This window comes from Chaetodon auriga, chromosome 17 (genome assembly GCF_051107435.1).
Source record: "Chaetodon auriga isolate fChaAug3 chromosome 17, fChaAug3.hap1, whole genome shotgun sequence".
Lineage (NCBI taxonomy): Eukaryota > Metazoa > Chordata > Actinopteri > Chaetodontiformes > Chaetodontidae > Chaetodon > Chaetodon auriga.
This window is the reverse complement of record NC_135090.1, coordinates 10,584,824-10,597,472: the sequence shown is the minus strand read 5'-3', so window position 1 is coordinate 10,597,472 and position 12,649 is coordinate 10,584,824. Positions and strand designations below refer to the sequence as shown.

At 44.9% G+C, this 12,649-nt stretch overlaps 2 protein-coding genes across 2 annotated transcripts; one reads left to right on the top strand and one right to left on the bottom strand.

Moving 5' to 3' along the window:
* Window positions 1-2,874: 2,874 nt before the first annotated feature.
* Window positions 2,875-5,924, top strand: dlx6a (distal-less homeobox 6a). The gene is made up of 3 exons (XM_076755126.1): window positions 2,875-3,963; window positions 4,650-4,843; window positions 5,094-5,924. The coding sequence occupies exons 1-3, from the start codon at window positions 3,657-3,659 to the stop codon at window positions 5,331-5,333; spliced, it is 741 nt and encodes a 246-aa protein (XP_076611241.1). The 5' UTR covers window positions 2,875-3,656; the 3' UTR covers window positions 5,334-5,924.
* A 3,769-nt stretch (window positions 5,925-9,693) lies between these two features.
* dlx5a (distal-less homeobox 5a) lies at window positions 9,694-11,655 on the bottom strand. The gene is made up of 3 exons (XM_076754798.1): window positions 10,983-11,655; window positions 10,406-10,590; window positions 9,694-10,210 (listed from the first exon to the last, which is right to left on the bottom strand). The coding sequence occupies exons 1-3, from the start codon at window positions 11,338-11,340 to the stop codon at window positions 9,896-9,898; spliced, it is 858 nt and encodes a 285-aa protein (XP_076610913.1). The 5' UTR covers window positions 11,341-11,655; the 3' UTR covers window positions 9,694-9,895.
* Window positions 11,656-12,649: the final 994 nt, after the last annotated feature.

Sequence of the window (12,649 nt, the reverse complement as noted above, 5' to 3'; positions counted from 1 at the left end):
CCCTCGCCACTTCCCGCCCTTCACGCGGCAGAGATGGAGAGCCGTCGACGCCTGCCTGTCTGTGCAGCGCCAGTGGCTTTGAGTTGTGGAGAAGGGAGACGTGTTTCTTAAGTGCCTCCCGGGTTCTTTCTGCACTGACAAGCCTCAGTGTCCCCAACCGCCCGGGTCCCAGAGCAGCCAAGGAGGTGGCTTTCCATGCGAGCCAGTCAATAGCTGTTAGAGGGACCGACCGCAAACGCCCAGCCACTCGCTGCAATTATGACCTGCGTCTTTCTGGAGCTCCGCGTTAACGCTCAGATATGATTAACGCATGTGGCCAGATAGACAAGAAAAGACGTGCGGTGTTTAAACAGCCAGTGACACACAGGCAGAGAGAGGAGGAGACAGGGAACCCATTCTATTTTGCTTTTTTTTTTTTTAACTGGTGACAATTCGTGCATAAATCTGTTATGTGTGCGTAAGGGACCTTAGATGTGCACTAATATTACCAATTGTAGCCTATTTAAGCTGACAGTGACTGTTAACCATAAAAGAAGGCCAGGTTAAAGTTACAATGGCGATGTAAAATATTCTCAGTTTTCATGTATCAGACAGTGGATGTCAGGGAAATCCCAGGCCTGGAGTGATTTTAGAGAGTCATTCATCAGCGTTTATAAGACAGCTGGAAATAAAGACCACTTCTGTTAAACCACCGCGGCCATTGATTGTACTGAAGGTCAATCATCTACTTAGGGACAAAGTGATTTCTAGATTTGCAGCTGAACGCTGTTCATTTTGTGATTGACATTTTGACGAAGTGAAATATTAAATAATTTCTCTCCAGAATAAGGCTGTGAACTCCTAATGGGGCAGAGTACAACAGGGAGGCAGGATGCAGCAGGTGAAGCACGCGTTGGGGGCGCGGTGGCTCATTTTCTAAATGTTAAAAACATTTTACGCAAACGCAAACTGATTTGAATTGAAACCAAATGGTCGTTTAGAAATTCTGTCCACTGATAACATCCTGCACAGGCCGGTGGTTTCTTCATGCAATCAGACGCGGTTGTCAGCATGCATGCAGCAGGCTATGTCTTAAACATTTCAAAAGCACCAAGGTCGAGTATGTCATGCTCTCTCTAGTCAAACAAATCCGCTCTTTCACCACTTCACTTAATCTCAGTGTGCCTAGAAAAGCCTCCCAACACTCCTGCGGGACGCCAAGGCTTTGACATCGCCCGCACTGTTATCCCGCAACTTAATAATCCTGCGGTGGCATACAGATGATGCTGCAAAAGACTGAAGACGTCTCATCCAATAGCCCGGAGACTTCAGCCTGCGGGGAAGCAACCGGCATCGCTGCAGAGCATGTATGTCTTTGTAGTGGCACTCAGAGGCGATTAGAAAAGGTATAGGATCTGGTTTCTCCTCTGCGTGTCCAAGTGGAACACGGGCAGGGGAATTGGCCACTATGTTAGATCACTGAGGGGTGACCAAGGTGTGCTGACTCCTGCAAGGTCTGCGCGGCCACACTACTGCGTGCGTAAAACTCAGATTTATCAGAGGCAATAAAAATCATTCATCGGTGTCAGTGAACACAAAAGAGCATTCAAAAGAAGCTCTTACCTGCAGCCTCCCAGACGGCAAAAGAAGAAATCTGGTTTAAAAAAAAACACAAACGTTAAATGAATCAAGCAGTGTGGAAGAATAAAACCAATCCGTCTGGACGTCTTGCGGCTCACATCCCAGCCTCAGTGCTCCTCTCTTGGTCCGCTGCTGTAAAATGATTATCCGGCTGGGTTGTGCACTTTTAAATCCCACAAAGTAAATAACAACCGTAGCTGGCGATAATAGCAAGGTACCAAGTTCTTGTTACAGAAAAGGAGAAAATTGAAACTAAACGCTGCATTTAGGCAACCATTTTTGATAAGAGGATAATTGAGGCGACACTGGCGTATAATTAGGGGATAATTTATGCTATATCCACTTTTATTCCACCCTCCCAAAATAAATCCAGTCCATAATCATTACAGGCGAATTGTTCTTAATTTTATAGCTGCAATTTGAGTAAAGTGTGGCCGCTAATCAAATAGGTTTTCGTAGTAACTTGATTGCAACCATAATTATTTTTCATCTCCTTTTTTTTTTTTTTTTTTTTTTTTTTGGGTGAACTCGCTGAATGCTGCGGGAAAAAATTGGTGAAAGCGGTGCAAAACATGATTTGAATACCTATTGCGTTAATATTAGCGAAAATAAAATTTTATTCTTATTTGCGAATCGAACATCGCAGCCCTCAGAGGCAAACTGTATAATTTACATATATTGAGGACCCTATCAGGCCTCATATTACAACAGGGATAAAAGACACTGTCAGTTTATGTCGGTATCCACCCTTCTATCTGCAAAATAACCTATTGTACCTCAGGCGTATTGTTATTTGATGTGTCACATGTGCTGTAGTTTGAATTGTCTGAAGATCCTTAATCATATGGTCAGTAGCCCCTGGAGAAACGAACAGTTACAATATATATTACTTGCAGGGCGGAGGGGGGGCTTCAAGAGGGGCTGCTCATTAGGCGACATCAAAGCAAAATACTGCACTGCAAAAAAAAAAAAGAAGTTTTTTTAATTATCAGTTTGTGAAAAAATGAACGCAAAAGTTCCAATTTCTAGATTTAAAAAAAAAAACAAAAACAAAAAAAACCGTGGAGTTGTGGGCCCATTCTCACTTATTTCCAAGGCTGTTCCACCTGTTTCAGGAGTTTCCTTGACATGAAACAGATGACTTCTCAAGTATAAACAAGTATAATCTTTAGCAAAAAATCTTTAAATGCAAATATAATACAGCTGGGATTATTCCCCTCATTTGCACATGTTTATAAATTCGATCTAAAATAAAATGTAATACTTGTAAACCATATGTGACCTGTGAAGGTGGCTGTTTTCCCTATCTTGTAAATAATTTAGTGGGATTTGGTTTGGAAAATCAATTTCGCCTTAAATAGGCTTTAAAGGGATGTTTGTGTGATGCTTTTCTATAAGTAATTAATGCCTGTGGAGAGGAGGAGTTAAAAGCTGAGAGAAAAAAAGGCACATATAGACTCCTGGCTCATCAGGCTAAATCAAAGTGCGCACTATATGGTGCGCGTCGTGCGTAATTTGGGGGTTTGGGTGAAAAACAAAATCGACTCGGCGATTCCAAAAGAGCTGATTTTGCGTGTGAAGCTTGTCTGTAGGAATTATGCGTCTTTCCCACCATATATTATTTCCCCCATAGTTGCGGTGGGAGCTGGTAAGGTGGGTTAACTCCAGCTCAAGTCTCCGTGAAGCGCAGAGCACTGATGACGTTGGGTTGGATGACCAATCGGGAGGCGCTGCCCTTTGGAGACAAACCATTTTACTTGTAGTGTCTGCATCAAGTCTGGAAGCGAGGGCTCAATTTTAACAGAATCCACCTAAAAATCTCTCCCTTAACTTATGCCTATCCTTCCGCCACGTTGAGTGAGAATATCACAGGACAAGGGGGGGAAATAAAGACGCCTCTGGAAAATTCGGGTGTTAATAGGACAATATCTGTTCGCGGTGGAGAGGGGAGAGAGACAACAGCACAGCGAGAGAGAGAAAACCGATTTGGTCTTGAGAGAGAGAGGGGGGTGAGTGCTCTCAAGGCAGAAAATTCGATGATGACCATGACTACGATGGCTGACGGTCTGGAGGCTCAGGACTCGTCCAAGTCTGCTTTCATGGAGTTTGGGCAGCAGTCGCACTCACAGCAGAGCTCCCCGTCGATGGCCAGCGGCCACTACCCGCTGCACTGTCTCCACTCCGGCTCACACGCTCACCACCAGCACGACAACTCCCCGTACACCGGGACCAACACCTACAACAGGTCGTTACCCTACCCTTACGTGAGCCATCCGCACCACAGCCCGTACCTGCCATCCTATCACAACAACACGGGAGGACAGACAAGGTTAGACGGCACAGGTAAGAGACCCCCTTTTCGACAGCCAAGTGGAAAATGCACCGCGTCATGTGTGTCCATCCCCGGCGCCCGACGGTGCCATTAGCGCTTATTTTAATAAGGGTGGCCCACGGTGGGGATCGAACCTTTCCCCCTGCCAGTGTCGGTGTCATGCCCAAGTCACCGCGCGGCCACTCCAGATTCGTACAAATGATCTTTCAAGCGTAGGTGGGCGATCGCACCGAGGAAAATCGTGCGTAAATGGCACCGGATAATGCGAGATCCCCTCTCAGCCTGTTTTGCCGTCCCGTTTAGCACTCTCCTCCGTCCCCACAAAACCTGTTTTAAAGCCCGGGGTGTGATCATCACGACCGTGCAATCCTCACCAACTACTCGTGAAAATTAGGCAGCCCGCACGCCTTGAATGTTGTAATTAGCATTTAATTGACATGTCATTACCAGCAATATCCTAAATATGACAGCGTATGAGGATTGTGGCTGCCACGGCGCTTGGAGGCAATGTGAGATGTCAGCGTTTATCAGGCTGAATTTTCCGCTTTTAGACGGTTTCACTCGGCGCGCCTCTGAATTTATCTCCACCCTCCACGGCGCGTTTCAGCCCTTCTCACGCCGCTTGTGTCTCCACGCACGGAAATGAAGATATGCGGGCTGTGGTTTTGCATAATAACATTGATTGTTTTTGTTGCAGAGCAGCAGAAAACGACGGTGATTGAAAACGGGGAAATTCGTTTTAATGGGAAAGGCAAGAAGATTCGCAAACCTCGGACAATTTATTCCAGTTTGCAGCTGCAAGCACTGAACCACCGTTTCCAGCAAACACAGTACCTCGCTTTACCGGAGCGCGCCGAGCTGGCCGCCTCTCTAGGACTGACACAAACCCAGGTATGAGGAGGAATCTACACTCTGGATTCTTACATTGACTCCTGGAAATCATCCTGCATTTAATTATTATAAAGATATTATTGTTGTTGTTGTTATTATTATTATTATTATCATCAAGGTCTATGTTTTCCTAATGATCCTTCTAGCATTAAACGTTTTTGCAGAAGCTGCACAGGCTCCTCACAAACTCTTCATCCACACGTGCTTTACTAATTTGTCATGCACCCTTCTCGTCCTCTCCCCCCCGCAGGTAAAGATCTGGTTCCAGAACAAGAGGTCAAAGTTCAAGAAGCTGCTGAAGCAAGGCGGCAACCCACACGAGACCGACCAGATCCCGGGCTCCATGTCCCTGTCCCCGCGCTCCCCGACCATCCCTCCGATATGGGACGTCTCGGCCTCTTCCAAAGGAGTAAACATGCCGGCCAACAGCTACATGGCCGGCTACTCTCACTGGTATTCCTCCCCACACCAAGATTCGATGCAGAGATAGACTGACGAGGCAAGAAGGTCAGCGGGCTGTCTGGAGGCCTCCGGATCTCCGCCATGCAGTTTCCAACGTAGCCTACAATTTGTGTCAGCGCAGAGACTGGATGCTGGAGAGGAGGGAAAAAAAAAACCTTCCGCTGCTCCTCTCCTGGAGGATAAAATCGGCAGCCAAGCCTCGGTGTGATGACACAAACAAGGGAACTAACCTTTTTTTTTTTTTTTTTTTTTTCCCTCAGCGTACATGGCTGTTCAGTGGGCTCGCATACATATCTGTTATGCTTTCATTCATGTCAACATCTGAACGTCAGAATACCAAATATTATCAGTGACATTTTCGCCACTTTGGGGCAAAGACTGCTCACACACTCCTGGCGCCCTGAACCTTTAGCCATGGTGGACTCCTGACTGCTCTTTTTTTTTTTTTTTTTTTTTTTTCTCCAACATGCAAAACCAAGCAAATTGTCTGTCTGTAAATATAATCTGCGATTTTAGTTGTACATACACTTTTTATGTTTTGTCAGATTGAGTAAACCGTGACTCAAAACAGATGCCTGCTGTTGCATGATTTAAAAAAAAAAACAACAAAAAAACAACATTTTAATACAGGCCCATTTTTGTGGCTCGTATTGGGCCAACATCACACCATAACAGGCCTATTTCCCGTCACCCTGGTGCGCACAAGCCTCAAACAGACACCATGAACGTAAGCCAATGACACAGTGAGAAGCTCATTTCAACGGAGTAAACATTTTAAATAAATCCAAAAGCGCTCAGTGGCTGGTGAAGAAAGCTGCAGTATATAGATTTATCAAATGCACTCAACACCGGAGGAAATTAACTTACCCTGCCCCGCTGCTGTCTACATTCACCTCGAAAAGACATTTGCTCCAGGTCCAGCTTATCTTGTCATTTCACCCTCAATTATTAGAAGTATTGACAAAATGTTTTCTCCCTTCTCTCCGTCCTAATGCAGGCCGTTAAATGCCAAGCTCCACGGGATCGATGTTGAACAAAGCAGCCAGCTGCAGTGGCGTTCAATATGAAGGAGATATTTGGGACAATTTGTGGGTTTTTATCCAAGTGAGGCTTTTTTTTCCATTCTCATAAATGCAGGCATAATTAGGGTAATTTTTGATGTAGCCCGCTGATTACAGCGTTTTTACCGTCAAAGATAATTACCTGTAATTTTCTACCACTTTTAATACTAAAAGGCATCTTTATTTGGGTTTGAGGTAGCACAGATGGAACAAAAGGGAAAATTATTCGGTTATTCATATACAAATTGCTGAGAAGAGTGAGCGCTCGGGATATTATCTGAAATTACAACGCTGAAAAGCTTCATGCAGCTGTCAAGTCGCGGATGTCCCACTGGCGCACATTCAGCCTACCTGGGCCCCACAGACACGGGGGCCTGCGCGGCTCCTGGGCCATGTGCACCCTGATCTGCAGGCTGCAGGGAGCCCGAAGCAGCAGCCGAGTAAACATCAACAACGCTCATAAATACACAGTTAGTGTTATTCAGCTCCGAGAACTGACACGTTTCATCATGTTTGCTTTGATGAGCTAAATTAGCTGGCTTTGAGACTGAGGATAGATAGATAGATAGATAGATAGATAGATAGATAGATAGATAGATAGATAGATAGATAGATGTAAAGTGCAGAGAGACAGATATGGGGGTGGGGGATGCAGGGAGGGATGTGTCACTTCTTGCTCTGTGAGCTCTGTCAGAGTAGCTGATGCTCTATATACATCAGACTTCTCATATAAAAGCACCTGACAAGATTTCACACATCACCACATTAACTGTACACGTGAACAAAGCCCTCATAGAGACACCCCAAATCCAAATATCAAGATGCTCTCCAGCAAATAAAAAAATAGATTTTAGGAAAACGCAACATGTTTTTCCACGCATTTTTCTATCATATAGTCCCAACTAAACGATTAAGCTCAGAGCTTCCTGAAGAGTAATTTTCAGTCAAGAGTCTCACAGTCTCCTCTAAGGTCAGGAGTAGCCGCAGGACAGAAAGTAGAAGACACATCCTTACCTTTCTCCGCTTCCCTAACACAGACTAAGCAAAACGCGCTGCACGCTTTGACTGCTGCTTGGTGAATAAGCAAATCCAGGTGGGAAAGTGTTTGCACACCATGGTAAGCTCTTATATATTGCCTGCAAAATTAGCTGTTATTACTGTCACTGTTTAGTGATGGCGAGCTTGAAAAAAAGCCCTCTGCAATCAAGAACCAAGCGCATCTTTGCAAATTATAGGTAATTGTCAATGTCCAGATTATGATAATGGAGGCCCTAATCCTGGAGAATAATTATTGTGGAGTGTTACAGTTGAAGCTGTCCAGTAAAGCTAACTGTCATTATTTAGACTCGATTTGCAAAACGGGGGGAAACTAGCTGAGTGGAAAATGTTCGGTTGGAAATAAACGGGGGCTCTCGATATAATGGCACCACTAGTGTGTGTGTGTGTGTGTGTGTGTGTGTGTGTGTGTGTGTGAGAGAGAGAGAGAGAGAGAGAGAGAGAGAGAGATGGTAGTGGTGTGTGTGTGTGTGTGTGTGTGTGTGTGTGTGTGTGTGTGTTTGAGAGATAATATAAAGACCCGTGTGTGCTTCCGTGCACGAGGTTGCACAGGTTGCGCGCCTGAGCGTTGTGGAGCGCGCACACGTGCCATGTGAAAAATCCCAAATTTCGCGAGTGACCTGCTCACTATTGTGATTACGGGACGATCGTTTAGCCTACATCACAAATTAGGGCTGAAAACAACAACAACAACAACAACAACAACAACAACAACAACAACAGGCACGGTGGTGTTTTAGATGAAGAAGTGTGTTTTCTGCAGCATTTCGTCCCAGCATGTGTGTGTGTGCGCGTGTGAAGTGCATTCAGGCTGCAATCAGGAGGAGGAAGAGGATTCTGTGTCAGGTGGAAATGCTGACATGCATGGGTCAGTGTGTGGGTCAGATGCAGCGGTGTGTGTGTGTGTGTGTGTGTGTGTGTGTGTGTGTGTGTGTGTGTGTGTGTGTGTGTGTGTGTGTGAGACAGAGGAGGGGAGCGTGCAGCATGTTTGTTTGTAAAAACGCTCTTGGTCGTTTCGTACATTATGGTCGGGTAAATTCAATTAGATCAATTTTCAAATGCTCGGTGTTTCTCACAGTGGCGCGGTTTGTTTAGCGGTTTTGCAGCGGCAGCGCGGGTATTACTGCCTGCTAATAACATGGTGAAATTGTGGAGGATTTTTCTTTTCTTTCTTTTTTCCCCCCCGTTTTTATTTTACCCGGAAGGTGGGCTGCGGCCGGGAGTGGCAGAGCTCTGGAGCCGGTCTACCCCCACAGGAATGCGGATTGTCTCAGATCTCCGTGCCGCCCCCCTCGCCTCCTCTCTGCCATTCAAAGCGGCTAATTGTAGGGGACACAAAGCGAGAGCGACTGCAGACTGTCTGCTGCGAGATGCAGGCATGTTCCTTACAGACGAGCTGGGACCGTCTGAGAGGCTCAATCAGGCTCTAAAATACAATATAAAGGTGATCATTCTGGTGGTGATCAGATGCAGTAGTGGACTGAATAAGAAGAATAAGAATGATTCAGAATATTAAATATGAGGAAAATAGGTGGTAAAATATTGGTATTATTCTAACAATTTGGGTTCATTTAAAAATATGGATTATTCTAACAATGCTGGGATGAAAATCCTGTAATATCACCATAAATCAGACCGGGTAAAATGTATTGTTAGAGGAATGAGCCACTATGATTTCCTATTATAATGATATTCTGCAGAAACAGTTATATAATGTAGGACAAATCAATCCAGTTCAAGGCACAAAGGTACAAGCCTACGCGAAACTCTTATGGTAGGTAGGAGGGTTAAGGCTTACTGTGTTACAGTAGCCATGTTTTCTCAGAAATGTATTTACAATAACACATTTTTGCTTAATGTCTGTTTAATAAAAGCGCACATTTTGCACCTCTGTTCTTTTTCTTCCACATCATCGCAAATGTAGACTCAACTGAGGCGGCTCCCAAAGAAAAATAAAGGCGAGTTTCTCCCCAAAGAATCGGATCTTTTTCATCTCCAAGACGAATATTAAGTTTGTCTGAGAATAAATAGAAAAAAAAATCATATAAGAAATTTACATTGTGGGTGATGTGGCGAATAAAATCTACTTGGATTAGATTTACGACAGTCAAAGCTGCGACAGCACCGAGCTGCTGTGATTTACAACCTGGTGTGGAAATGTCACCTGAGGCTCACACACGTTATTTATGTGAGTGAGTCTTTGTCGTGATTTTCAGTGTAAATGACTGAGGGTTAAAACAACAAGAGACTGCAAGTGAGGCCGGAGGTTTCAAAGTTCCATTGTCCATTTAAACGTTTAATAGTCTTCCAAAATGCAATAAATTACATGCACACATTTACACATTTTACACGTTTCTTCTATGACTGTCATCAAATACATTGCATATTCCTCTGAAATTTGAACACGAGTCCCATAGAAGGAAAAAAAAAAAAAAAAAAAAGAAAAAAGATTTGAAATGAACAACAGGGGTTTTCAATATAACGTCCCCGCTCCAAGAGCCAACGAGTGCTGTATCGAGTTGGGGGTCTGCAGGTGGGAGGTCATGGAGCTGCCGGCGGAGGTGTACCATGACCCCGACGTTTCCAAAAAGTTAGAAGCCGTCGTGTTGATGTTTTGTGGCTGTAGGCTGTGCGGCCTGGAGGGGCCCTGTGCGTCCCAAACGGCCGGGGACTGTGGAGAGTTGCACGCCATGGGGTCGCTGGAGCTGGGGCTGTGCTCCGGCGGAAGCTCGCCGTTTTTCATGATCTTCTTCAATTTTGATCTCCTGTTTTGGAACCAGATTTTAACCTGGAAAGGGGCGAAAGGCAGGACCATTAATATCTCACATAAAAGCTCAGAAACAAAAGACTCAGATGAGGCACGGCGCGTCAAGACGCACAGACACCACGCTCGCCAAAACGCTCATTATGTTTAACGCAGAAGCGCTGAAGACGAGTAAAACCGAGAACACGAGCTGAGAATGAATTCGATGTGAAATCCCACCTGCGTTTGCGTGAGTCCCAGTGAGGCAGCCAGCTCGGCTCTCTCCGGCAGCGCCAGGTACTGCGTGTTCTGAAACCGCCTCTGCAGGGCGGCCAGCTGGAAGCTGGAGTAGATCGTCCGGGGTTTCCTCACTTTCTTCGGCTTGCCGTTCACCATCCTCACCTCGGGCTCGCTTATCTCCTTTTCTGTGGAAATAATCCGAAAAAGAATAAGCATGTGTGGCTCTTTGCAAACTGCCCTGTATTTTGACTATCTTTTTTATTTTGAAATGGGCTGTCGCCTATAATCATTAGCCAAATTAATTCCAGGCTGGCAAAAAAAAAAGGAAAGCACGTACGCTCTCATTTTACTTCACGCTGAATTCCGCGGTTTGAAATAAACAAATAAGTAGCATTTATTCCTTATTTATTCATTTAGCTTCAAATTGCGCATTTTTGTTTTTCATCCAGAACAGTCCGGAAAACTGCAAAGAAATTGTAAAATAGATGGAAATTTGACAGTTCGGTTATTTCACAAGTTTAGGCGATATCCACTTATAATCTGATTTTATTATAATGGAAGAATCTGCGGCCCGTACCTTGTGGACTCGGCTGAGCTTGCACTCTGCTGTAAGTCCCAGCATACTGGTGGTAGGCGGGGGTCGTGTACGAGCTGTAATCAGTGTAGGATTTTGTCGAGTAATTTCCAGCGGATCCATTTACGCCCGGGTACTGGTACTGGTAGGCATTGAGCGGCTTCCCGTACGAGGTGGAGCTGGGCGAGCAGTAGCCGTGAGTGACTCCAGCGGCGGGACTGTAGTAGCCAGAATCCGTGGCCGTGGACTCGGGTAAAGTGGGAGATTCCTGAGACGGATGGTGCATGGTGGAGAGTTGAAAGGAGCTCTGAAAGTCTGCAGGTTTCACACTCGGGATCCTCCGGTCGAATACTCCAGTCATTCTTTGAGAAGGAACGCGTGGGTGTGTTTTATTTAATTCGCAAAAAGAAAAATAAAAAAGAAGAAAAAAGTAAAAATAAAGCGAGGCAGTCGGACTCCAAAGTGGTGTGAAAACTACACTGGCATTGTTGAAAGGCTCTCGGGCCGTCGGGCTCTTGGTGAAGACTGCAGTCAGCCCCGCAGCAAAGACTTGGTTAAATCCTAAATCGCGCTCTTACGCACTGCAGGGAGGATCTGGTTCCATTGGCCAAGGCGCACACAGACACAGCTACACCCAATTCACTCCGCCAGCTTTCTTATAGGGGGGAAACCACCCGGGCTATGTGGCTGCATTGTTGTGTTTTTATACTATCAATCAATGGGAGCAATTAAAGTGTTGGCCGTGTGGCCAATCGACGTTTTCGGAAGGATGAATTAGAGGGACAAAACCTCATTACCAAACAGGCCTCCTGCTGTAGGACTGGCCGATTATTACGACTGTATTCATTATTCTTTATTTATGCATTCTATTAAAACAATACTCAGCGTAATTCTATTAACTTTTTCAGGGACAAATGACCCCAAAATGGCAGCACGAAATCAAATGATTCAATCAGGTCCAAGAGAAATAATCCATCAAACAGAATAATTCAGGATTAGCACTGAGATCGTGGGTAATTATTTTAGCAGTCAGGTGGACTAAACCTAATTAAATATTTCATATAGACCATTCCTGAAATATATAGATTTACATCTAACAGAGTGCTACATGCACCATATAGACAATATGTTGACATCAGATGCAATATATTTTATCGTGCTATATCCCATAACTAACAAATAACAATAGTTGCCCTCCCAAATAAGATATTTTTCAAATCCATCCAATTACTCTTTGATCGGCATGTATAATAATGCAAAAACTGACCAGCTTCCTCAAAGGGATCATTACAGATTCATCTTATCTTATCTCATGTTTAAAAGCTGCTGCCGAGCACGCTACATCAACGCTCAGCGCCTCAGTCTGCACATTGAGTGGTGAACAGCGCCGACCAGTGGCCAAACTGAAGAGCTGCACTCCTAGATCAGCTCAGTGCCAAATCCTCAAAGAAATATTTCGGCAGAGAGAGAGAGAGAGAGAGAGAGAGAGAGAGAGAGAGAGAGAGAGAGAGAGAGAGAGAGAGAGAGAGAAGGGGGGAACTAAACAAATTGTCCAAAAGACTTCACTGCAGCACGTGTGAGGATGGAAATCACCAATAGCAGATACATCATATTTAGCATTTCATTGTGTCCTAAGGAAGTAATACTGCACTGAATAGACTAGACAGATC